Here is a 26,016-nt window from a genome sequence, read left to right as displayed (position 1 = left end):
TTAACTCAAAGCCAGAAGATTCTGAAGAACTTCAAGCACAATTTTATAACAAAAGTGATACTGCTCCTGCGCACACACAAACGACACGGTTAAGCAACCAGAAGCCAAGGTCTCCTTCGGGAGTACACAGCTGTAACATGAGAAAATTCCCCTCAAAGACCAAATGTTGACTACAAACCCTTGAGAGCTTCTTTAAGCAAGTATGTATTTAAATATGAAGAACATAAATAATAAAAATAAATGTCTTGGTGTAGGATTCTTTAGCAGACAAATATCTAAACAGAATGAAATGAAACATCCCTTTCCTTATGTCTTCTTTAGCTAATCTAAGGCTCTCATGTAAGTCTAACATCTCAAATATATACAACGGTTATATAATATATAACCAAATATATCCCTAATTATATATACATTTTATATATAGTATACATATCAGTTCAGAGGCAACTGTTTTTATTATAAATATTCTCTTTATTTCTCCTGGTGGTTAAAAAGTAATCTGTGATATTAAAAAATACCTTTTTACAATGTGCCAATAACAAAAAAACAGACAGACAGGTGAGAAATAGATAGATAGATAGATAGATAGATAGATAGATAGATAGATAGAGGCAAGTACACATTTCAAATTACTGTCTAGAAACCTAGAAATAACATTTGATATACTGCTTATACAGAATGTGGTCAAGGCCTGTGATTTCAGTCTCAGTGCCAAGTCCTCCCCTTGTTCTCTAAGTAACCCCATGGAACAGACTCCATTGCTGGAAATCTAATGTACTTCATCAAGGTTATCAGAGCAAAACAACTCCACCAAAGTTAAGAATTAATGCTATCACAAAGGTAAAAAGAGCACTATGAACTATAAAGCGCTGCAGTACACTAATCTGTGTCTTGGCTGTCCTTATTAAGGTTTACGAGAGGAGCACCTACCTTTGTTTGGATCATGCCACAACGCTGTTTTCTCATCTGGGTCACTATGTTCATAATGTTGAACTGAAATGAGATGGTGGTAACTGAATTATCCAGACAGAGGAAAAATGCCAACTCATATGTAGAGTACAAAAGTGAGCACTCTATACGTCCTTCTATTGAAAAGGGACGTCAAGACGTAACCAGAAAGGTCTCCTTCCCAGTCACAATAGCACAGTCCGATGACTAGGAAGGACTTGTTTCAGTCGACTTCTCGTGGGGAAGAAGGAAGCCATCATTTACAAGAAAGAATGTTCCCAAAAGGAGACCCCCTTTGTGCTACCAGGGAGAACTGAAAGCAGCACGGGCTCACATATGCTGTGCAGTGAATGTACATTTAGAACCCAGAGGTCATCTTTAGGTCTTATCCCTTGAGAGTTATCCACCTTATTTTTTGACCTTTTGGGACCAAGATTTTTTTATATACCTAAGTCTACACTCTATATTGAGCATTTAAGTATAAGGTTTTAATTAAGTATAATATAATTTAAATTATAATATAAATTATAACATATTTTAATAAGTATAAAGTATAAAGTTTTAATTAAGATTTATTTTACCTATTTATTGGGTATGAATAGCCATTTGTTCCAAAACCATTGTTGAAAAGGTTATTCTTCCTACACAGAATTGCTGGGACACCTTTATTTAAAATCATTTGGAGAATTCTGGCTCTGCAGTTTGTTCCATTGATCTGTGTGTCTTATTTTGTTGCTAGTATCAACCTTTGTATCTCTTTAACCGCATAAAATATTTAATATTAGATAGAGTTATTCTTTACACTTTATTCTTACATTTCAAAATTGTCTTAGGCAGTTTAGAATCTGTGTTTTCCAACATATACTTTTTATTATTAGTTTGTGTCTTAGTTAGGATTTCTATTGCTGTGATAAAAAGCAAGTATCTTGAGGAGAAAGGATTTATTTCAGCTTACAGTGCCATGTCATACACATTAAATCACTGGCAGAAATCAGAGCAGGAACTCAAGGCTGGAACTAGGGTTTCCTAGTTTCGTTCCCATCACCAACCTACCCAGATTTGGCACAAGTGACAATGAGCTAGGCCTTCCTATGTCCATCACAACTTAAGAAAGATTATTTTCAAGAAAGGCCAATATTATGGAGGCGTTTGCTCAGTTAAGATTTCTTCTTCCAAGATATGTCTCTAACATCTGTCAAGGTGACATAAAACTAGTTAGCACAGCTTGCTTGTGGAATTGTGGTAAAAATTACCTGCAGTCTATATACGAATTTTTGGGAGAACTGACAATTTCCAGAATTTTCATGAATTTAGCAAATCCATGAACATACTATATATTTCTTCATTTTTTCCTATTTTTGTTTTGTTTTATTTTTCAGGACAGGGTTTCTCTGTGTAGCTTTGGCTGTTCTGGAACTCTGTAGACCAGGCTGGCCTTGAGCCCAGAGATCCACCTGCCTCTGCCTCCTGAGTGCTAGTATTAAAGGTATGAGCCACCACCGCCCAGCTCAAACTGTCTCTTGCACCCAGTTTAGGAGAAAAGTAAGGGATTGCTAATGTTTGGCTCACACCTGTGTATAATTCTCTCCTCATTTTATGCTAAGAAAACTGACTTTTAGGGCTAAAGAAACAGCCCCATGCTCAAGAGAGCAAACTGCTCTTGCAGAGGACTTGAGTTCAAATCCCAGTACCCATGTTGAACAACTCACAACTACCTGTAAACTCCAGCTTCAGAAAAATCTGAACCCTTTATTCTCTCTGGCATGTGCACATACACACATATACACATAGTTAGAAATGTTAAATCACAAAACATAAAATAATACAGCTGATATTTGAGAGAGGATGAGAGACCTATATAAAGTCACCCAAATCTAAAGCATATAGTAAAATTGTCAGTTAAGCCTAGGGACCTCTCATTAATCCGAGCTCAACATGTTTTCAGTATACATGCATGTCAGATTTGTTCATGGAAAGCAATCACACTTCACTGAAATTACCTAGAAAAATGGTAATGCCGTAAGTGGCACACAGAGGAAGGAAATGAATGCACATTTACAGAGTGTCCATTCCTTTCCACACTATCCTAGCCATTTACTTGTATAATATGCTTTAATCCTCCCCACTATTCCCAGGAGCCTGCAGCAAGCGCAGTGAGAATGAGGTCTCCTAAGCTACTGCGCATCTGATGTGCTCCACTGGTCCAAGTCAGTCTTGCAGTAACACCAAGCTGTTAAGAACTGTGTTTAGAGACAGCCTCAGTCCATCTGCGTCATCACACACTTACAGACAAATTCTTCTCGATGGCACAGAACACAACATCCACACATATGAACACCCCCGTACGGCCTACACCAGCACTGCAGTGAACAACCAGGGGTCCTGAGATGTGGCTCTTCCTCACATAACGGACGTATTTGATGAAAAAGTCCGCTGAGGCAGGAGTGCCATGGTCTGGCCATTTTGTGAACTGCAAGTGTTTTACACGGTGACTCATTCCTGTCTGTTAAAGAGACACAGAGAGGTTTATTGATTTCTTATATTAGAGGTCTCATTTCAACTTCTAATATACCAACAACAGCAACAACAATGATGATGGAGATAACACAAACTGGTATACAGAGCATTCAGAGTACTGGAACCTAATTTTGATGTTTACAGAAACTCTGGAAGTTGTCAGAGTTAGCTTTTCTCCATCTAAAAAAGGAGAACACAATAATGAAAACAATAAAAATAAAAATGCTCTCAGGAGGCAGGACTTCAACACTTGATCCACACCAGGTAATGTGGCAGGAATTTCACATCAGTTATAATTTAATCCTTATATCATCATTTTTAGAGGCCAGGGTTGGGAGGTAAATGCTAGGTCACAAGGCTTCCACAGTTAGAGCCTGGTTTGTATGTATGCCTTTCAAATCCTAAGCTACCTTTTCTTCTTCTCTATCATGAGGCTTCAGAAAAACCAAGATTTCAAAGTATTTAAAAGTAAAAAATAGGCTGACACATTCAGAAGAATCTGTACATTCTGGTACAGTAACCAAACTTAGGCATGGTTGACATGGTTTCAAAACCCTCTTCGTGTCATAAGTCGCAAATCCTAAGCACCTTATTAAGTGTGGCAATTTTATTTAAAACAAAACAAAACAAACAACAATTCCACCTGTGAGTGTTTCATCCCAGTTACCACTTATTAAATTTATGTTCTTTTGAAGAAATAGGGTATGTTCCAGCTGGTCCCTGCTTTATGTTTATAGTCACACTTTATTTCTCATTGTCCCTTGATAATGAATGAATTTACGTCCCAGAGCATTTAACTTTTATGTATATGGGACTGTGTGTGTGTGTGTGTGTGTGTAATGTGCATGCCTAAGGCAATTTCTTTTTAAACTGTCTGCTTCCTTTCCTTCTCATCTAAGTCCTGCACGTTCCCGGTGTGATGTTGCCCCCAGTCGTCCTTTTCTCCACCTTCAGGTAAAACACTAGGTTTCCCCATCTTAGCCCCAAAGTGCCCCATGTGAATCCAGTCACTGTGGCTGAGCACAGCAGCTCAAGAACGGGAAAATACAGATATCTCCTGGCTCACTGAGTATGGTGGAATCCAGCAGTAGTAAGCACGCTTGTCTGGGCAGAAGCCACCAAAGCACATCACAGGGCCATCTAGTGCCCACTCCCTGACCTATTTTCCCTCTCCATTTTCTTTTCTCTCCAGTTTGACTAAGCAGAAGTGAAAATTTATAGCTTCATTTTTAGAGAAAAAGAGGCTAAAAGTTACTTTTATTTTTCTATTAGAGACAGGGTCTCTCTAAATAGCACTAGCTGTCCTGGGATGCTCTCTGTAAACCAGGCTGGCCTCGAACTTAAAGAGACTGTCCTATCTCTGCCTCTGGAATGCTGGGATTCAAGGCATGTGCCACCACCACTGATCACAGTTACGTTTTTCCCTTTTATTTACTTTATTTATTTTCTTCATTCCAACCGCAGCCTCATCTCCCTCCACTCCTCCCAACCCTTACCCTATCTCAGATCCATGGCTCCTCCATTTCCCTTCAGAAAAGAACAGACCTCCCAGGGTTATCAAGCAACACAGCATACCCTTAGTGCCTATTCCACCCTAGTGGAATATGGCAGCTTCTATCATAAAGCATGCATCTACTAGCAGCAGTTTAAGACTTACGGACTTCTTCACAATTTGAAATATTTGAATGATGAAATATTGAGTTATCTGGCAGTTCTCCAGAAGGATGCTCAAGTGTTTCAATTCCAAAGGTTCCTTCAGAGAAATGGGCCAGTACCTCTGACACTTGATAACTCCACCTTCTATCTCTCTGGTTATCATAGCAATAACATTACAATTATTTTCCATAACCATTTGCCAGAAGTCTTCTATAGTCTCTGGCAGTGGTCCTTGAGTAGCAATATAAAAATACTCTTCTTCATCATTTTCTATTCTAATATAACTAGCATTGATGTAGTTTTTGTTTTTTCCAAGAGGAACACGTGTTGAATCATCTATTATAGAAACAGAAACATGTGGTGAAAATATGGAAGAGTGGGTAGACAACCCATCCAGACTTCATAAAGCATCCCACATAGGTAAATCCATGACCCTCCCCTCGAAAACTGGCACACAAGATTCTTTTCAAAGGGGCTAAGTTTAAATTCACTCCTCCATAAAACCTATTTGCAAGACATGATAAATACACAGCCAGGAGGATACTGAGAGCAAGAGCCAGCGCCAGCGCCAGCACCTGTGACATGCAGCAGTCTTAGACCCAAGGGTGTCTGGTGACAACTACTCTGCAACTGAGTACAGCAGCTGTCGGGGACAGCAGTGAGTGGCATTCTCCTGAGAATCAGGGAAATCTGTACGTATGTGGCAGCAGAGACCATAGTTTTTACAGAATGGCTTGATAATGGTTTAGCAACAAATTCTAGTATTAATGGAATTCCACCAATGCCCTTATTGCAGCCAGGCAGCCATATTTTCCAATCCTTCCTCAGCTTTCACTGGGTGAGGTAATGTGCCAATCAAAACAAGGTGTGGTGATTTGAATGTAACTGGCCCATATAAGCTCATAAGGAGTGGTTCGGTTAGGAAGTGTGGCTTTGTTGCAAAAGGTATGGCCTTGTTGGAGGAAGTGTGTCACTGCGGGGTGGACTTTGAGGTCTCATATATGCTCAAGCCATGCCTAGTGTCTCAGATCACTGCCTGTTGCCTGCGGGTCAAGATGTAAGACTCTTAGCTCCTCTCCAACACCATGTCTGCCTGCATGCCACCATGTCACACCATGATGATAATGGACTAAGCCTTTGAAAATGTAAGCCATCCCAGTTAATGCTTTTCCTTTATCAGACTTGCTGTGGTCATGCTGGCTCTTCACAGCAATAGAAACCCTGAGACAGACACAAGGGAAGTGGCAAAAAGGTGGTACTGGTACTGAAAGAACTGGCTCCAAATAGCATGGGACTTGTCTCACACTGTTAGAAAGTACAAGAGGGAAACTGGCATTTGGCCCATAATAAACTTCACCGTCCAGGAGCTCTTGATTTACTGCACACAGACATCTGGAGCTCTGTTCCACCACTGCTCCCACGTAAAAAGCATCAGTGTGTTCTGCTCAGGGCCTTCCCTGCCACAGTGTTCTTCTCACCAGCTACTTCTCTTACTACTCAGGATGTCATGAGCAGTCATTTAGCAACTACGCTATGCTTAATGGTCACCAAACAAGGTCTGTGGAGTCTGACAGAGTCTGTCTTGAATTCCAACGCAGTATAAGAACTCTCTTATAAAGATGAACAGGAAAATCTGTTGCTAAATATAGAAAAACAAATATTTTCAAATGGAAGTAAAGTCAGTACATGCTGTTAACTGACAGGAATGTACTTTATATAAGCATTTTTAATATTGAAAAGGGAGATTAGAAGTGTTAAATAATTCAACCAAGTCTGGCTTAGAGATACAAACCAAAAGTACTCAATTCAAACTCCTGCCCTACTTGTCCCATTCTATGCAGCCTCTTGTAGGCTTCACAAATCCAAGCAATTATTACAAGCTTTGTGATTCTCAAGAAAAGAGTCAGCTTTGCAGAAAGCCACCACTTGACTTGGAATAACATTAAAGAAGAGAGTTGTTAACAGCTTAAGGTCAATGTCATGGAAGTTAACAACTACTTTCTGATTGGATTAAAGGTACACTCCATAAGATGAAACCCATCCTGGAAACCATTAGTGGCCCAGAACCAATGACTAGACAGTTACTACAGACCCTAGGGTAAAGCCTACTATGATGGCTGCTAAAAGGCCAGAGTATTAAATCAACTCCTAATGACCTATCATTATACCCATATATTAAAGTATATCTCAATCCTCATCAGAGGCATTTACATTTATAGTAGATAGTAATCAATGCACAGACCCACAATTGGGCAAAATTCCTAATTGAGAATAACAAACTGCAGAATGAATGTTCAGCCCTAAATGAAACATACACACCCCACTCTTCCCTCCAAAGGCTCGGGCTCCACTGTAGAAGAGGGTACATAGGAACGTAAGAGCCAGAGAGGTGGAGGGCAACAGGAACGTGCTTTGTGGATACAGCAGGCAGTTGCGTTTATGAACTCACAGCAGTTGTTGCAGCAGACATAAGACCTCTGAGAGCCCAAGTCAGACCAAATGCCAGCATGGAGAGGAAAGTTGGGTGCAAAGTTCCACCCCTAGCTAAGGCGCTACTGGCAACTGATAGCTGCTGGAAGAAGTTTTCTCTAAGAGTGTGCTGAGACATAGACCATGCTCCAACAAAGGCCCACACATTCCAGAACGTTTGGACAGACCAGGTTGGTCTTTATGGGGAAAGGGAGGACATAAGTCTGGGTGGGAAGGGAAGGGGTGGATCTAGGAAGAGCTGGGAAGAGTGAATGTGATCAAAGCATAAACAAAATCCTCAATGACCTAATGAAAATATCTCACCACCACCACAACAAAGACAATGAGAAGTCACACAGCCAGAAGGCAAACATTGTGCTGATGGCTTATTAGAGTGGTGTTGCTCCTGTGTGTACCCCTTAGTCTCTGAACCCTAGCCAGGTACTGTGTATACACACAGTCTCCTAGAGAATACTGTCCCAAGAAGAGAATGTCACCTATTTAGCACTGTATCCAACCACTATATCAAGTAAGTCTCCCCAGAATGGTGAGTTCCTTTGTGCGGCACACCCATGATGGTGTATAAGGCATTCTGTAGGTCTACAGAAGGTATATTTGGAAAAAGCACGGTGTCTAGGTAAGAAAAATCCATATACAGAGCAAATTTATCTTTTGTTTAAAAAAAATCACTATCTCTTTCAGATAGAAGTGGCTCAATTATAACCTGCCATCTCAAGGAAAGGTTTCATGACAGGGACTCAGTGCCGGTCCAATGCTTCTGGAAGCCCAGATACTCATCAATGGTTGCTCTTGGTAAGTGGCAGGAAGTCTACAAAACTGAATCCATACATAACCTCCAACAATGCTGAGTAGGCTGTTTTTTCATGAGCTACTGAAAACTGGCAGGGTAATCAGGGAAAATGACTGTTGTCCATAGAATAATATTCTATCTGCATGGCTACTGCCCCTGTTGAAGCCACTCTTCATGAGTGCTCACATGAGACATCAGGATCTATGTGGACTGTGCTCATTTAGAAAGCTCTAGCTACATACATTTTCCTAGACCTTCTCTTACTAATTGTTCAGTCATATTTTTCCAAAGCCTTGACCATCCACCCAGTTAAGGCACTGGCTTTCACTTAAGCTTACCCTCCAACCATTTCTCTCCAAGAAAAAAAATGAACAACCAAGTATACCAACCAAAGTTATTCCCTCACCATTACACTTCAGAAATGTCTCAAAATGGTGGTGCAATTGTCAGGTGACACAGCAGATCTATGGAAACAATACAGGCCACGTGGAACCCTCCCTTTGCTTCCCTTTGGGAACTCTTCATAAGAACATAAGTACAAGCGAGGGAGAGAAAGCAGTATACCAGGAATAAGGATCATAGATACTTAGACAGTTTTTTCATGGAACTTATTTGTGCCTTCAAGGTTGTGAGGGGTTGAGTGAGGATGACTCCCATAAGCTCTTAAGTTTGCATGTCTGTTCTCCAGGTGTGGGACTGTTTTCAGGAGGTTAAAAGGTTCTGTCTTACTGGAGGTGGTGTGTTTCTGGGTAGGCTTTGAGAATTCAAAAGCCCATGCCACTTCCCAGGTCTCTTTCTTTGCCTTGCACTTGTGGATTAGGTGTGAACTCTCAGCTACTGTTCAAGTTTCATGCTGGTCTGACTGTTAACATGATGTTCGTGGACTCTAACCCTCTGAAATCATGAACTCCCAAATTAAATGCTCTCTTTTATAAGTTGTCTTGGTCATAATGCTTTGTCACAGCAACAGAAAAGTAACTAAGAGGGTCTACTCGAGAAGAATCTCATGTCTACCATATTTCTCTGCTAATAAGTGCTGTTGTGTATACCCACCTTAATATCTTGCTTATTCACATAGAAGCAATCTCTACTTAGTTCTCTTCTATGCAGTCTCTGCTAAGGTGTAATAGTAGGCTAAAGCCTGCCTCTCCAAAGGAAAGCAGTTCACAGAGGGATTGCAGAGCATTCCTTCAAAATCCTAAGACACTTTGGAGTAATGCAACAGGTTCTAAACACCACAACTGCCACCAACCATTACATCTTCTGAATTTAAGTGGCAGAGCCTTCCACAGTGGTCTACATTTGTGGCAGAGCCTTTTTTAGAATTCCCATCTAAAAGAGGAATATGTTGCCACCCAGAGGCTAGAGAGGCTCAAGAGACATTGTGACATCATTTTTGGCTTGAGAAGCCTTATATAGTAATTTATCTTTCTTCATAGAAGAGAGTATTGCAAATTGTCCCACAAATTTGGATCCCTTGAAACTTCAACCACAGAAGTTCCTTTTAAGTGTATTTTCCATTCTCTGATATGAAAATGTGTTACAAAAAAGTCTAGACTATTTGCTACTGTTTTCTCACCATAATGGCCTATAGAAGGAAAAGATGTTGAAAGCCCTTTGAACTAAATTATGACAGAACTGAAAAGTTAATCTATCCTGAGTTCAGACAGTGAAGTGAAAGCGAGCTACTTCTAGTCCATCCACCTCCTCAAAAAGTCTCAAATCTTTTGTTCACTTGTTGTTAAATTGTTGTTCTTTGAGTCATAGAAGTTCTTACTATATTATAAATGCATATCCTTTATTAAGTAGATTTTTGTACTTAATTTTTTTCTAGCCTGCTATTTGCCATTTTGTTTTTAAGATGGCATAATTAAAAGCACATTTTTTTTAAGAAAGTTTGATGAAGTCTAATTATTTTTCCTTTGGCAGTTTCAGAGTTTTGTGTCCTGCTGAGAAATTTTTTACTTAATCTAATGATGCTAAAAAATTTTCTTTGGTTTTACTCCAAGAAGTTGTATGCATTTATGTTTTTAATTTAAAATATTTTATATGTATTTGTGTATGTATCTGTGTGTCTATGCCATATGTAATGTGTGTATGCACATGTGTGTATGCATACACATGTGTGGAGAACAAAAGAAGGCATCAGACTGCCTGAAACTGGAGTTACAGGCAGCTGTGAGCCATCTGACATGGGTGCTGGGAACTGAACTTGTGTCCTATAGAAGAACAGCCTGAATTCTTAACTACTGAGCCATCTCTCCAGTCCCAAATATGACTTTTATTATATTTAGTTTTGTGACCTATTTTGAGTCCATTTTTATATAAAAGTATGAAGATTAGAGAATTTTTATATAAATATGCAGCTAACCAGAGTGTTAGTTGAAATAGTATCTTTTCCTTATTGTTTTGCAACCTCAAATTCACATATTATTATCTTCCCTGCCCTCCTTGCATTTTTATAAAGAATATCCAGAAATCTGAGACACTATCTTGACCTAGAGACAAGTAACTGAAAAGATATTCCACTTGGAGTTGGATACTTGACATACAATGTGTTTTCACTTTAATAGCCATTAAAATGGTTTGCCAGTTATAAAGTGTTAAATAAATACACTATATTGTGTTTCCACCTGGAAACCCTTGTAATAAAGGCCTTCCTTGCTTTGCATGATGGTACAAGGTCAAAATATGACTATGCAAAATGAAGTTTCAAAAATCTTAATAATCAATAGAAAAATATCATTGTTTCATGGCCCTTACAATTTTTGTCAAAGCTTTAAAAATTTTCCTATTGACTATAAATACACAGAAAAAAAATTAAAGCAAGATTTGTATTTATTTTGAATACTAATCTAAAACATTAGAAACACTGAGAATAAAAGCCCTTCATTTTTAGTTTGAACAGGGTTTGCACTTCCTTTCAATGTATAACTCAGGGCGAGCCTCTTATTTTATTCTATCTTGATTGTCATGACCCTGCCTACATTTGCATTTGTTCCTATCATTTTGCCCTCTGTGTTTCCTTTGTCGAGGAACTAGAGTTCCTGCAATGCAAAGCCAGCACATTTCTAGGTGCTCTTCATCCTGGTCATCCCAAACTTCCTGCTTTTATTTTGGTAAGCCACCCTTCAGCAAGTCCCTGGATGCAGCAAAAGAGACTTTTTTTCAATATCAAATGCTCCCAGCCAACTATTGATTCTATAAGGTCAGGTGTGTTAAATTCTAATTGTATCCCCAGAATCATAATTTTTCTTTTCTTAGCTGCCAATGACTGATATCTTTGTAGAGTGCCACGTGGGTTCTCACTGGGAGATGAAGGGCACAGCATACAACTGCATGCTTTGCTGTTTGTTCACACAACACAAACAGATTTAGAAGGAAGTCAGGTTAGTCCTTGGTATGCTGCCCATCTTTTACTGACAGTAATTTGCACACTTAGGAGTGAACAGGCATATTTGCTATGTTTGCAACTATTCACAGTTAATACAATGACAACTGAAATCTGATTCATGTTTTAATATTTTAAACAATATATTATGTAAATAATATATGTGCATGTTAGACTTTGGAAGGTGAAGACTAACTGAAGTGGAAGAAAATAAATGAATTTTGGCCTTCTTGACATGTCGTTAGAACTTCCTCTGTATATGTGATGAAGAAACCAAAGATGTTTTCCCACCTACATAGGCTGACACTCAGATCATACTAGATTGTACAATGGTTCTCACCTACACAGGCTGACATTCAGATCACACTAGACCGTGTCATGGTTCTCACCTACACAGGATGACATTCAGATCACGCTAGACTGTGTCATGGTTCTCACCTACACAGGATGACATTCAGATCACGCTAGACTAGACTGTGTCATGGTTCTCACCTACACAGGATGACATTCAGATCACGCTAGACTAGACTGTGTCATGGTTCTCACCTACACAGGATGACATTCAGATCACGCTAGACTAGACTGTGTCATGGTTCTCACCTACACAGGATGACATTCAGATCACGCTAGACTAGACTGTGTTATGGTTCTCACCTACACAGGATGACATTCAGATCACACTAGACTGTGTCATGGTTCTCACCTACACAGGCTGACATTCAGATCACGCTAGACTGTGTCATGGTTCTCACATACACAGGATGACATTCAGATCACGCTAGACTGTGTCATGGTTCTCACATACACAGGATGACATTCAGATCACGCTAGACTGTGTCATGGTTCTCACATACACAGGATGACATTCAGATCACGCTAGACTAGACTGTGTCATGGTTCTCACATACACAGGATGACATTCAGATCACGCTAGACTGTGTCATGGTTCTCATATACACAGGATGACATTCAGATCACGCTAGACTGTGTCATGGTTCTCACATACACAGGATGACATTCAGATCACGCTAGACTGTGTCATGGTTCTCACATACACAGGATGACATTCAGATCACGCTAGACTGTGTCATGGTTCTCACCTACACAGGATGACATTCAGATCACGCTAGACTAGACTGTGTCATGGTTCTCACATACACAGGATGACATTCAGATCACGCTAGACTATGTCATGGCTTTTACCTACACAGGCCGACATTCAAATTACACTAGACTGTCAAGTTTCCACCTATTCGTGCTGATAATCAGATCACAGTAGACTGTGTCATGGTTCTCACCTACACAGGATGACATTCAGATCACGCTAGACTAGACTGTGTCATGGTTCTCACCTACACAGGATGACATTCAGATCACGCTAGACTAGACTATGTCATGGTTCTCACCTACACAGGATGACATTCAGATCACGCTAGACTAGATTATGCCATGGTTATCACATACACAGGCTGACAAATCATCTTAGACTAGACTGTTTTATGAAGTAAGCAAATCTTAAATCAGAACTTAGTTGAATTATAGTTTAAATAAAGCAAAAACTTTAGGATGATTTTCCTATTTTTAACCATTTAAGTGAACATTTTTTGTGTCTCTGTACCTCCTTGTCAACCTTTGTGCCCAGGATAGAACTCAACCAGGATCAAGTACACATAAACTTTACTCTTAAAATGCACTTATTCCCTCTTAAAATCCTGAGAGGATCACTTTTTAAAATCTTTTTGACTTTCAGTTTCCTTGATGAATAATTGCACATATCGGGATAAAAGTCAATATATGAGACCTTTGACCTTTCAGTGTAGCACCAAATGGTTTGCAGCACTAAAATGTTGCATAGGGGATAGTTATGGATCTGATTTTCAGAAGTACTAGTGAATTTCATATTGTCTCACAGAAGATAACAAAGTACATCATTTTAACCATCTTGAGAGGGTACTCATTGATTTATAATCAATGTTATTTAAGCTGGTATGAGCTGACAAAACACAAAGGTGTCTATTTTATCTTGGCAGACAGTGTCCTGCTTTGATTCTCTCTAGAGAAACAGCAAAAATCATTAAAGAATAATTTGGAAAGTGGGAAAAGTACTGACTAACAAGACACTAGGACACTTGGGAAATCAGCACATCTAGCTTTGTGGAAAACAACAGAGGCTGAACTGACAAGCTCTAGATGACAAGGATAACTACAGCAGAGAAAGGAGACCATTCTTGCATGGGTTGAAGATTTAATCATTTGGAGGGAAGAAAAAGAATGACTTTTAGAAACATAAAGCAGGTACAGAGACAACCAGACAAACACCACAGAGAAAATCAGCATGACTGTAACACAGGGTCACAGAAGAGGATGGCTGGGTGTCCTCACTATGAAAATCCCTCAGCAGCTCTTGTGAATGGGTAGGAAAGGGGCAGGATGAAGACGAAATCAGCTGAGAGGTGAGAGAAAATTCAGTCCAGGTTGGCAACACTGTCAACAGAGAAGGGTGGGGGATTCCAGAGGCATTAGAGAGGTCAGAGGGAAAGAACTTCCAAGCACATTTTGTGTATAACAAATGACCCAGCCTTCGGGCTTGAACAGTGGATGGTTACAGTAAGACAGTAGTTAATAATGGAAGCTGGTCAAGTTATTTAAAAAAAATGGTAAATTTGACTTAGAAAATTCTGATTTTGAAAGAGATGATCATAAAATAAAATTTCCATTAAGTCTGCAGTATCTTATTTTTCTTTCTGTTCTCTGGATGGTTGAGATTGACAAATATGGTGAGAAAATATACAGAAAAGAGAACACCGTTCTTTCTACCTTCTGCCCAATGCATGGAAGCTACAGGTAGAACCCTGTTGATATAATAAAGCTGCTGCCTGTTGGGCAGTAGATTGATGAGTTAGCATGAATGTCTAGGGCAGAGGACATAAATAGCCCCACTGTATTTTAATGTTTAAACAAACTCTAAAGAAGGTAGCCAGGCTTCGGCTACCAGGTGACAGATGGCAGCTTAATAAACAGACTTTGTTTTAGATGGCAATCAGACTAATGGGCTGTATAAAGAACTCATTGACAGTATTCAGAAGAGATGCCACAGGTGCTTAATACCAGAGTTCTTCATGATAAAGTTCAAAATGTGTCATACAGAAAGTCAGTTTTTACCTTTTCCCAACTGTTAACAGGAAAATAATTTAAAATGCTCTCAGCTTACATGGAAGAATATCTCGGTATCTGTTTTTGTCTTTGTTGAGTAGTTCATTCCCACAGTTGAAGTCATCAGGCACAGTCATTTGTTCTAACTCCTGCAGAAAGGAAAACAAACCACATATTTACCATTTAAAAAGAAGAAAACCCTCCATTTGATTAGCACTGATTATCCTTAAATTCTGTGTGATATGACCTGCTATTCAATGTTACACAACAAAAAAGAGAAACTTGAATCTTGTCTAATAAGGATAGCTGCATAGAATATACTAAGTTAAGAGAATGAATCAATGAGTTGCTTGATTTTTTTTTAAAAAAAGGTAATTCTCAAGATAGTTTTTTCCCTGAACACTATTGTTTACTTTTTCATAAAAAATGAAATAGAGTATTTAATTATTAGGATCTAATTATAACGCTATCATTTTATAAAAAAAACTATAACAGAAACATTTTAAAACCCTATAAGAAGCCTTAAAATTTACTGCTTGAAGAAATTATAGCTGGGATAATGACTAAAGAAAGCTCTTTCTCTCAAAAGATTTTTTTCTTTTTATAAGATTTATTTATTTTGCATATAAGAATGTTGGATCTGATGTGTGACTTTATGCCAGAAGAGGGCATCAGACCCCACTATAAATAGCTGTGGGCCACCATGTGGTTGCTGGGAATTAACTCAGGACCTCTGGAAGAGCTTTTAATGGCTGGGCTATCTCTCCAGCTCCTCAAAAGAAATTCTTAAACAAGTATGAATTCACCAAAATTTATTAAGCATTTAGTTCTAGATATTGGAATAAAAAGACAAACTAGAAAATTTTCCCATCCTTAAGCAGTGAATAAAGAATATTTATCAAATATGTGACTTATAGAAATAATAGTGTTAATGATAGTATCTAAAGATACATAAGAAAACACCAAGAGAGTAAGCAGAATTTAGCCTTGGTCTTAGGGAACTATCAAAACGACTATGTGATGGAGGAAGGTCATTGGTTAAATATAAAGAAACTGCTTGGCCCTCATTGGTTAGAAGATAGGTGGGAGGAGTAAACAGAACAGAACGCTGGGAGGAAGAGGAAGTGAGCTTAGACTCCACAGCTCTCCTCTCGGGAGCAGACGCCTCAGAGAGACGCCATGCTCCCAGCTCCCAGGCAGATGCACGCGATGAAGCTCCGACCCAGGATGGACATAGGCTAGAATCTTCCCGGTACAGTTTATTAGAAATGGGTTGATCGGGATATCAGAATTAGCCAGTAAGGGCTAGAGCTAAAGGGCCAAGCAGTGCTTAAAAGAATACAGTTTCCATGTAATTATTTTGGGTAAAGCTAGCCGTGGGGGCAGCCGGGTGCCGGGGACGCAGCCCCGCCACTCTTATTACTACAACTATGTGAAAAGTAAAGTGAGTGGAAGGATGCAGGAAGGGTGGATGTAACATAGTAACAAGAGCCCAGAGCATCTCATCTAGCTCAGAGATATGATAAAACTAGGCATCATTCCCTATGAGATCCATGGAAACCAATACCTGGTGGACATAAGAGGTGAGACAACAGTGGCCCTGGGACTCCGGACCCCCCACTCCCTAAAATCTCCACATGGGAGAAAGGCCAGGGCTCCCCCCTCCCCAGGTGCCTTCTGCATTCCTAGCACCAGCAGGGTGCTGGTCTGCTAGACAGCCATATACCCCGCCCCAAATGCGTCCTTCCCTGCGAGCTCCGTGGAGACCAATACTTGGTGGGCATAAGAGCAGCCAGCAGGTAGCTTGTCTGCTAGACAGTCATCTATTCTGCCCCCAACGCATTGTTCCCTGCAAGCTCCATGGAGACCAATTCTTCGTGGACATAAGAGACATAAGAGCTGAAGGAAGAGATGGGGAGGCACCAATGCAAGAACTCCTCCAACATCCTAAAAAGCAACATATTACCACCAGAACCCAGAGGACACACAACAGGAAGACTTGATCATCCTAACCCGAAGATATAGAATAAAATGACTTTAAACATTACTTAACGAAAATGATGGAGACCTTTAAAGCAAAAGTGGAAAACCTCCCTTAAAGAAATGGAGGAGACAAACAAAAACTGGAAGAAATTAATAAATCCCTCAAAGAAAATCAAGAAAAAGCAATCAAACAGGTGAAGGAAACAGTTCAAGATTTGAAGACTGAAATAGAGGAAATAAAGAAAACATAAACCGAGGGAACTCTGGAAATGGAAAATCTGGGTAAATGAACAAGAACTACAGAGACAAATATAACCAACAGAATACAAGAGATAGAAGAAAGAATCTCATACACTGAAGATTCTATTGAGGAAATAGACTCATTGGTCAAAGAAAACACTAAATCCAACAAATTCTTAACACAAAACATTCAGGAAATCTGGAACACCATGAAAAGACCAAACCTGAGAATAATAGGGGTAGAAGATGGAGAAGAATTCCAGCTCAAAGGCACAGAAAATATATTCAACAAAATTATAGAAACTTTCCCAACTTAAAGGATATACCTAGGAAGGTACAAGAAGCTTACAGAACACCAAAACGACTGGATCAAAAAAAGAAAACATCCCCTCGCCATATAATAATCAAAACACAAAGCATACAGAATAAAGAAAGAATATTAAGAGCTGCAAAAGAAAAAGGTAAAGTAACATATAAAGGAAAACCTATCAGAATTACACCTGACTTCTCAGTGGAAACCATGCAAGCCAGAAGGTCCTGGATAGATGTGCTGCAGACACTAAGAGACCATGGATACAAGCCCAGACTACTATACCCAGCAAAGCTTTCATTCACCATTGATGGAGAAAACAAGATATTCAATGACAGAAACAGATTTAAACAATACACATGAATAAACCCAGCCTTACAGAAAGTATTAGAAGGAAAGCCATAACCCAAGGAAGCTAACTACACTCACAATAACACAGGGATCGGATAACCCACCACCAGCATAGCCCATAGAAGGGAAACACACAAACATGACTACCAAAAGATAACCAGAGCCAACAACCACTGGTCATCAATATCACTTAATATCAATGGTCTCAATTAACCTATAAAAAGACACAGGCTAAGAGAATGGATATGTAAACAGGATCCAGCATTCTTCTGTTTACAAGAAACACACCTCAACCTCAAAGACAGACACTACCTTGGAGTAAAGCATTGGGAAAAGGTTTTCCAATGAAACTGATCTAAAAAACAAGCAGGTGTGGCTATTCTAATATCTAATAAAATTGATTTCAAACTAAAATCAATTAGAAGAGATGGAAAAGGACATTTTTATACTCATAACAGGAACAATTCATCAAGATGAAGTCTCAATCCTGAATATCTATGCCCCTAATTCAAGAGTAACCACATATGTAAAAGAAACATTACCGAAACTTGAATCGCACATCAAACCCCACACACCAATAATATGAGATTTCAAAACTCCTCTCTCAACAATGGACAGGTCAAACAGAGAGAAACTTAACAGAGAAATAAGAGAACTAACAGATGTAATGAATCAAATGGACTTAAGAGACTTTTATAGAACATTCCACCCAAACAAAAAAGAATATACCTTCTTCTCAGCACCTCATGGGACCTTCTCTAAAATTGATCACATTCTCAGTAACAAAGCAAACACCCACAGATACAAAAAATTGAAGTAATCCACTGTGTCTTATCAGATTGCCATGGAATAAAGTTAGAATTCAACAATACTGCTCCCAGAAAGCCTATAAACTCACGGAAACTGAACAGTCAACTACTGAACCACTCCTGGGTCAAGGAGAAATAAAGAAAGAAATTAAAATCTTCCTTGAATTCAATGAAAATAAAGACACAACATATCCAAACCTATGGGACACCATGAAAGCAGTGCTAAGAGGATATTTCATAGCATTAAGTGCCCACATAAGGAAAATGGAGAAAGCTCACATCAATGACATGACAGCATGCCTGAAAGCTCTAGAAAAAAAAAGAAGCAGACTCACCCGAAAGGAGAAGAAAACAGGAAATAATCAAGTTGAGGACTGAAATCAACAAAATAGAAACACAGAAAACAATCCAAAGAATCAATGAAACAAAGAGCAAGTTCTTTGAAAAAATCAACAAGACTGACAAACCCTTATCCAAACTAATCAAAAGGCAGAGAGAGAATATTCAAATTAACAAAATCAGAAATGAAAAGGGGGGCATAACAATGGACATTGAGGAAATTCAGAGAATCATTAGGTCCTACTACAAAAATCTATACTCCACAAAACTGGAAAATGTAAAAGAAATGGACAATTTTTTTAGATAGATACCACCTACCAAAATTAAATCAAGACCAGGTGAACAATTTAAATAGACCTATAAACTGTGAGGAGATTGAAGCTGCCATCAAAAACCTCCCAACCAAAAAAAGCCCAAGGATGGATAGTTTTAGTGCTGAATTCTACCAGAACTTTCAAGAAGAGCTAATACCTACACTCCTCAAAGTGTTCCACATAATAAAAACAGAAGGTTCATTTCCAAACTCTTTTTATGAAGCTACAGTTACCCTGATACCAAAACCACACAAATACTCAACAAAGAAAGAGAATTACAGACCAATCTCACTCATGAACATGGATGCAAAAATTCTCAATAAAATTCTGGCAAATTGAATCCAAGAACACATAAAAAAAAATCATCCATCATGACCAAGTAGGCTTCATCCCAGAGATGCAGGGCTGGTTCAACATACGAAAATCAATCAATGTAATCTACCATATAAATAAACTGAAAAAAAAAACATATGATCATTTCATTGGATGCAGAAAAAGCATTTGACAAAATTCAACATCCCTTCATGATAAAGATCTTGGAGAGATTGGGGATACAAGGATCATATTTAAATATAATAAAAGCAATACACAGCAAGCCGACAGCTAACATCAAATTAAATGGAGAGAAACTCAGAGATTCCACTAAAAGCAGGAACAAGACAAGGCTGTCCACTCTCTCCATATCTCTTCAACATAGTTCTTGAAGTTTTAGCAATAACAATAAGACAACATAAGGAGATCAAGGGGATTCAAATTGGAAAGGAAGAAGTTAAACTTTCGTTATTTGCAGATGATATGATAGTGTATATAAGTGGCCCCCCAAACTACCAGAGAACTCCTACAGCTGATAAATACCTTCAGTGAAGTGGCAGGATACAAGATCAACTCAAAAAATTCAGTAGCCCTCCTACACACAAAGGATAAAGAAGGTGAGAGGGAAATCAGAGAAACATCACCTTTCACTATAGCCACAAATCACATAAAATATCTTGGGGTAACACTAACAAAGGAAGTGAAAGATCTATTTGACAAGAAGTTATGTCTTTGAAGAAAGAAATTGAAGAAGATACAAGAAAATGGAAAGATCTCCCATGCTCTTGGATAGGAAGGATCAACATAGTAAAAACTGCAATCTTACCGAAGGCAATCTATAGATTTAATGAAATCACCATCAAAATCCTAACACAATTCTTCACAGACCTTGAAAGAATGATACTCAACTTCATATGGAAAAACAAGAAACCCAAAATAGCCAAAACAGACCTATATAATAAAGGAACTGCCGGAGGCATTCCCATCCCTGACTTCACGCTCTACTAAAGAGCTACAGTAATGAAAACAGTTTGGTATTGGCATAAAAACAGAGACATTGACAAATGGAATCTAATTGAAGACCCAGATATTAATTCGCATACCTATGAACACCTGATTTTTGAAAAAGAAGCAAAAAGATACAATGAAAAAAAGAAAGCATCTTCAACAAATGGTGCTGGCATAACTGGATGTCAACCTGTAGAAGAATGAAAATAGATCCATATCTGTCACCATGCACAAAACTCAAGTCCAAATGGATTAAAGACCTCAACATAAATCTGACCACACTGAACCTGATAGAGAAGAAAGTGGGAAGTAACCTTCAATGCACGGGCACAGGAGACCACTTCCTAAATATAACCCCAGTAGCACAGATAGTAAGAGCATCAATAAATAAATGGGAACTCCTGAAACTGAGAAGCTTCTGTAAAGCAAAGGACACAGTCAATCAGACAAAAAAAGGCAGCCTACTGACTGGGAAAAAACTCTTCACCAACCCTCCATCAGACAAAGGACTGATCTCCAAAATATATAAAGAACTCAAGAAATTAGACATTAAAATTCTAAATAACCCAACTAAAAAGTGGTGTACTGAACTAAACAGAGAATTCTCATCAGAATAATTTCAAATGGCCAAAAGATACTTAAGGACATGTTCTTCATCCTTAGCTATCAGGGAAATGCAAATCAAAACAACTTTGAGATACCATCTTACATCTGTCAGAATGGCTAAGATCAAAAACATTAATGATAGCTTATGCTGGAGAGGTTGTGGGACAAGGGGAATACTCATCCATTGCTGGTGGAAATACAAACTTGTGCAACCACTTTGGAAATCAGTGTGGCGGTTTCTCAGAAAACTGGGAATCAACCTACCTCAGGATCCAGCAATTTCACTCTTGGGAATAAACCCAAAAGATGGTCAATCATACTACAAGAGCATTTGTTCAACTATGTTCATAGCAGCATTATATATAGTAGCCGGAACCTGGAAACAACCTAGATGCCCCTCAACTGAAGAATGGATAAAGAAAGTGTGGTACATCTACACATTAGAGTACTACTCAGCAGTAAAAAATAATGACATCTTGAATTTTGTATGCAAGTGGACAGAATTAGAAAACGTTATCCTGAGTGAGGTAACCTAGACTCCCAAAAATGAATATGGTATGTACTCACTCATAAGTGGATACTAGTCATAAACAAAGGGCAATGAGCCTATAGTTCAGGATCCTAGAGAAACTAAGTAATAAGGTAAACCCAAAGAAAAATATATACAGACCACCCTGGAAATTGGAATCAGACAAAAATTTGGGAGCAGGGGGAGCAGGAGGTAGAAGGAAAGGGAGAAGGGGGTTTGAAGAGAATTTGAGGGAATGGGATAGTCGAGATGGAGGAAGGACAGATAGATATGAGAGCAAGGAAAGAGATATCTTGATTGAGGGAGCCATTATGGAGTTAGCAAGAAACCTGGCTCTAGAAAAATGTCCAAGAACCCACAGGGATGAACCCAGCTGAGACCCTAAGCAATAGAGGAGAGGGTGTCTGAACTGACCTTACCCTGTAGTCAGACTGATGATTTTCTTAAATATCACCAGAGAACCTTTGTCCAACAACAGATGGGAACAGAGGCAATGACTCACATCAGAGCACTGAACTGAGCTCCCAAGATCCATTTGAAGAGTGGAAGGAGTGAGAGTATGAGCAAGGAATTCAAGACCATGAGGGGGTCATCCACTGAGACAGTTTGCTTGAGCTGATGGGAGCTCACCAACTCCAACTGGATTGGGGGTGAATGAGCATGGCAACAACCAAGCCACTCTGAAGGGGGTTGATAACTAGAGCAGACTGAGGGGCCCACTGATAGTGACACTGGGATGTACCAGCTTCATGGGATCCTATTCTCTTTGGATGTTAACCTTGCTCAACCTAGATGTAGTAGGGAGGTCCTTGGACTTTCCACAGAACGGGGTGCATAATACTTCCTTAGGGTTGGAGAGGTGGGAGAAGGGTCTGTGGAGGGAGAGGAAGGGGACTGGGAGGAGGGAAGGGAATGGAAATTTGGACTGTGTTTTTTAAGTAATAATAAAAAAAGAAAGACACTATTTCATCATCCCTTGGTATCTGATGTAGGTGGGTCTTCTTTCTATGTGTTGATTTCATTGGTTAATTAATAAAGAAAACTGCTTGGCCTGATAGGTCAGAACATAGGTAGGTGGGGAAGACAGAACAGAATGCTGAGAAGAAGGGAAGTGGGTCAGACGCCATAGCTCTCCTCTCCAAGATGGATGCAGGTTAGAATCTTCCTGGTAAGCCACCATCTCGTGGTGCTACACAGATTACTAAATATGGGTTAAAGCAAGTTGTGAGAATTAGCCAATAAGAGGCTGGAACTAATGGGCCAGCCAGTGTTTAAATGAATACAATTTGTGTGTTGTTATTTCGGGTGTAAAGCTAATCATGCTGGAGCTGGGCAGAATGAAAAGCAGGCCTGCTCACCTCATCACTACAGGTATCCTCAAGGAACTGGCCCTAGGACTCCCACGGAAATAAAGATCTAGAGCTGTAAGAGTCTTGTATATATAAAATGGGGAACAGTGTTTTCATATGCCCTGTGCATATTCTTTCATGATTACATGATCTTCAGGTCACTTACACTCAATACAATATAAATATATATACACAGTTGTTACACTTTATTGCTTAAGGTATAAAAACAGGTAAGCAGTTCAACATAGATACAATGTGTTGCCATATTTTTTTGATCTACAGTTTATTGAGACCAGTAGTGCAGAAACCACAGACACAGAGGGCCAATGGTACAAAAGAAACTGGAAAGTATCAGGTCCTTTTTATTCTAATATATATGAATAAAGCCTGAGACTCTGTATATTTTAAATTTTCTTTGCTAATTTTTGTGTATCCACTATTTAGCCACCAGTGCTTAAATGAGTGCCAACAACTGCGGCCATCATAAGATGGGGCTTACCTAGGTGTCAAGCACTATGATACTATGGCCAAATTAACAATTTTATTCCTTCTGAAAACCAATTCCAAAACTAACCCAGAAAGAAATCCTTAAGAATAATCAGAAAAAAAGTCATACAACAGTAATTAAGGATAGTCCTAATATATGGTAAAATCCTAGAAATCTTGAATCACTACATGAACAATAAAGTCAATTTTTAAAAAAAAATCTAAGATAAATGACATCAGCAGAATTTTCAGTAGAGTCTTAAGACAAATGGACAGATATACAATAGTGGTTCCTTCCAAACACCTTAAGTCAAGTTAAAAATCTAACCGGACACTAGATGAAAGATTCAAATACTAAAAACACTTTTAATAGCACCAAGAAAATATAAAATAATTATTATGTTCTTAGAATAAAATGGATAATACTAAAAATATAAAAACTCAGAAGTTCTTTGGTCACCAGATTTCAGTACAAAAATTAGCTATTCCTTAATGGTAAACAAGTATATATGCATGTGCTCATATCTATGTGTATATACTACACATTTAAACAGAAAAGGAATAGTTTCTTCATTATATGAAGTGCAATTAATATGAGAAATAATAAGAAAAAATTGGGGTAAGAACCACATGAAATAGGCAATGTTTTAAAATATGGAAAGATAATTCTGTATCTAAAAATACAGAAATGACAAATCATCAACCAAAGTCATGATGGATAAATTTGAAAACATGATAGCCCAAAATACTGTTTTTTAGGAATTTGTTCTTTAAAAAGACAAATGTATAATATACATATGAAGGATGTTTGATATTTAAAAAGCAGAAAATAGAACAGACTAAATGTCCTGGAACTATTACAAGAAATGAAGACGCTTGGTATGTGATTAACTCAAAGGTTCAGCTGTAAATACTGGTCATATGAATGAAAACTGTCTGTCATAGGAAAGACTCTTTAAAGAGGTAGACACATGAATACAGAACACCCCAATACTTTATGCTTACAGGACAAGCCTATAGTCAAAGGGGACTTAGGGGGAAGTTGGGGGAGGAGAAAGGAGCATATCTACATATTTTATACCTTTTTATGCTAAGTTGATTATTTTTACCATGTACATCTATTATTTTTAAAATACGATATTTAAAAATACAAGCAATGCACTTCGCAAAAAGGAAGAAAAAAGCAAAAGGAACTTTTGGTTGTGGTATAGAAAAGAAAATTATAAACTTTTCTTTAGACCAACATATTTACCAAAAACTCACGGATGATATCATATTCATCTTTTTTCTGGAGCATTTTCAGACAATCCCTCATAGCAGACTGTGAAGGGTGGTTGAACATTAATGGTCGGATCTGTGCCAACTGAGTCAGCTCCTTTTCAGAGACAGTTGTTTTAACGTCTGAGGAACAAAAAGGACCACATTTCTAAGTTCCACGTAGTTACTGAAGAGTTATTCTTTATTTCTCGGATTTTTTTTCCTCTATAAATACAAAGCTTTAAACTTCAACAGAAGTTTACCTTTCCAGAAACACCTCTTACTTTTAAATAGACTACCATTGTTTTCGAGAAAATATGCTACCTACCTTGAGATGATGGAAAACCCATTCAGTGGTATGGCAGACACAGTAGACTGAAGCATATTCTGTCTTGTAATATGAATGTGGTATGTAGATTGACAACTACATGAAGGGATATGCATATGACTTCAGACTAAGACAAAAACAAAGCTCCTTACCCTCCATGGATTTAGTATTTGGAATATTTAGAAGTATTTGTATGTCCCTAGAGTCTAAAGAAGAGGATGCAGAGAGTCTAACACATGTCTCAATCTACTAAAATAGATCAAACAACACAAAACACATCAAAAGACAGAGTGGGTCTAAGTATTACAACCCACAAGACAGAATAGCAGATATACATCACACATAACAACAATAGAATAGTATGTTCTTTATCAAATAACACATATGGAATCCATGATTTTATAATGACCTTTAGGTCACACTGTCAAGTATAAGTGCCAAATATCTGAAATTGTACAAGCATCATTTGAGGGTCAAAATGCAGTAAGTCTAGAAGTTCATAGTAAAATATAATTTTTAAGTTTCACAATTTTAAGGTAAAATATTGAAGTTCTTAAAAATCTCTTTCCAAAGAAAACAAAAATTGCAAGAGAATAAAAATTAAGTTACTTCTAATAATACATAAAAATCAATTAAACAAAAGAAGGAGATGACCATTTCCAAGAACCTCAACAACCTTGGGTAGGTCATCTTGTCTTGTAACCACACACAATATAACCAGAATCCCTTTAGAGGGGCAGGAGAAAGAGGTTATTATTTAGTTAACAGCAATAGAAACCCTACAGTTCTTTATGAATGCCTGTAGCAACAGTGAGAGAGGCAGTATAAGCAATCCATAAGGGGAAATGTG

The 26,016-nt window shown here is 38.4% G+C and overlaps 1 protein-coding gene across 1 annotated transcript; it reads right to left on the bottom strand.

Annotated features, from left to right (window-relative positions):
• Positions 1 to 25,325, bottom strand: Ptpn20 (protein tyrosine phosphatase non-receptor type 20). The gene is made up of 7 exons (XM_041663033.1): positions 25,319 to 25,325; positions 24,834 to 24,982; positions 15,004 to 15,094; positions 5,123 to 5,457; positions 3,236 to 3,451; positions 931 to 993; positions 1 to 66 (listed from the first exon to the last, which is right to left on the bottom strand). The coding sequence occupies exons 1-7, from the start codon at positions 25,323 to 25,325 to the stop codon at positions 1 to 3; spliced, it is 927 nt and encodes a 308-aa protein (XP_041518967.1).
• Positions 25,326 to 26,016: the final 691 nt, after the last annotated feature.

Source organism: Microtus oregoni, unplaced genomic scaffold (genome assembly GCF_018167655.1).
Source record: "Microtus oregoni isolate MIOR12 unplaced genomic scaffold, Mior012 000013F_ref0000133, whole genome shotgun sequence".
NCBI lineage: Eukaryota > Metazoa > Chordata > Mammalia > Rodentia > Cricetidae > Microtus > Microtus oregoni.
Note: the sequence above shows the minus strand (reverse complement) of the source record. Positions and strands in the feature narration are given on the sequence as shown.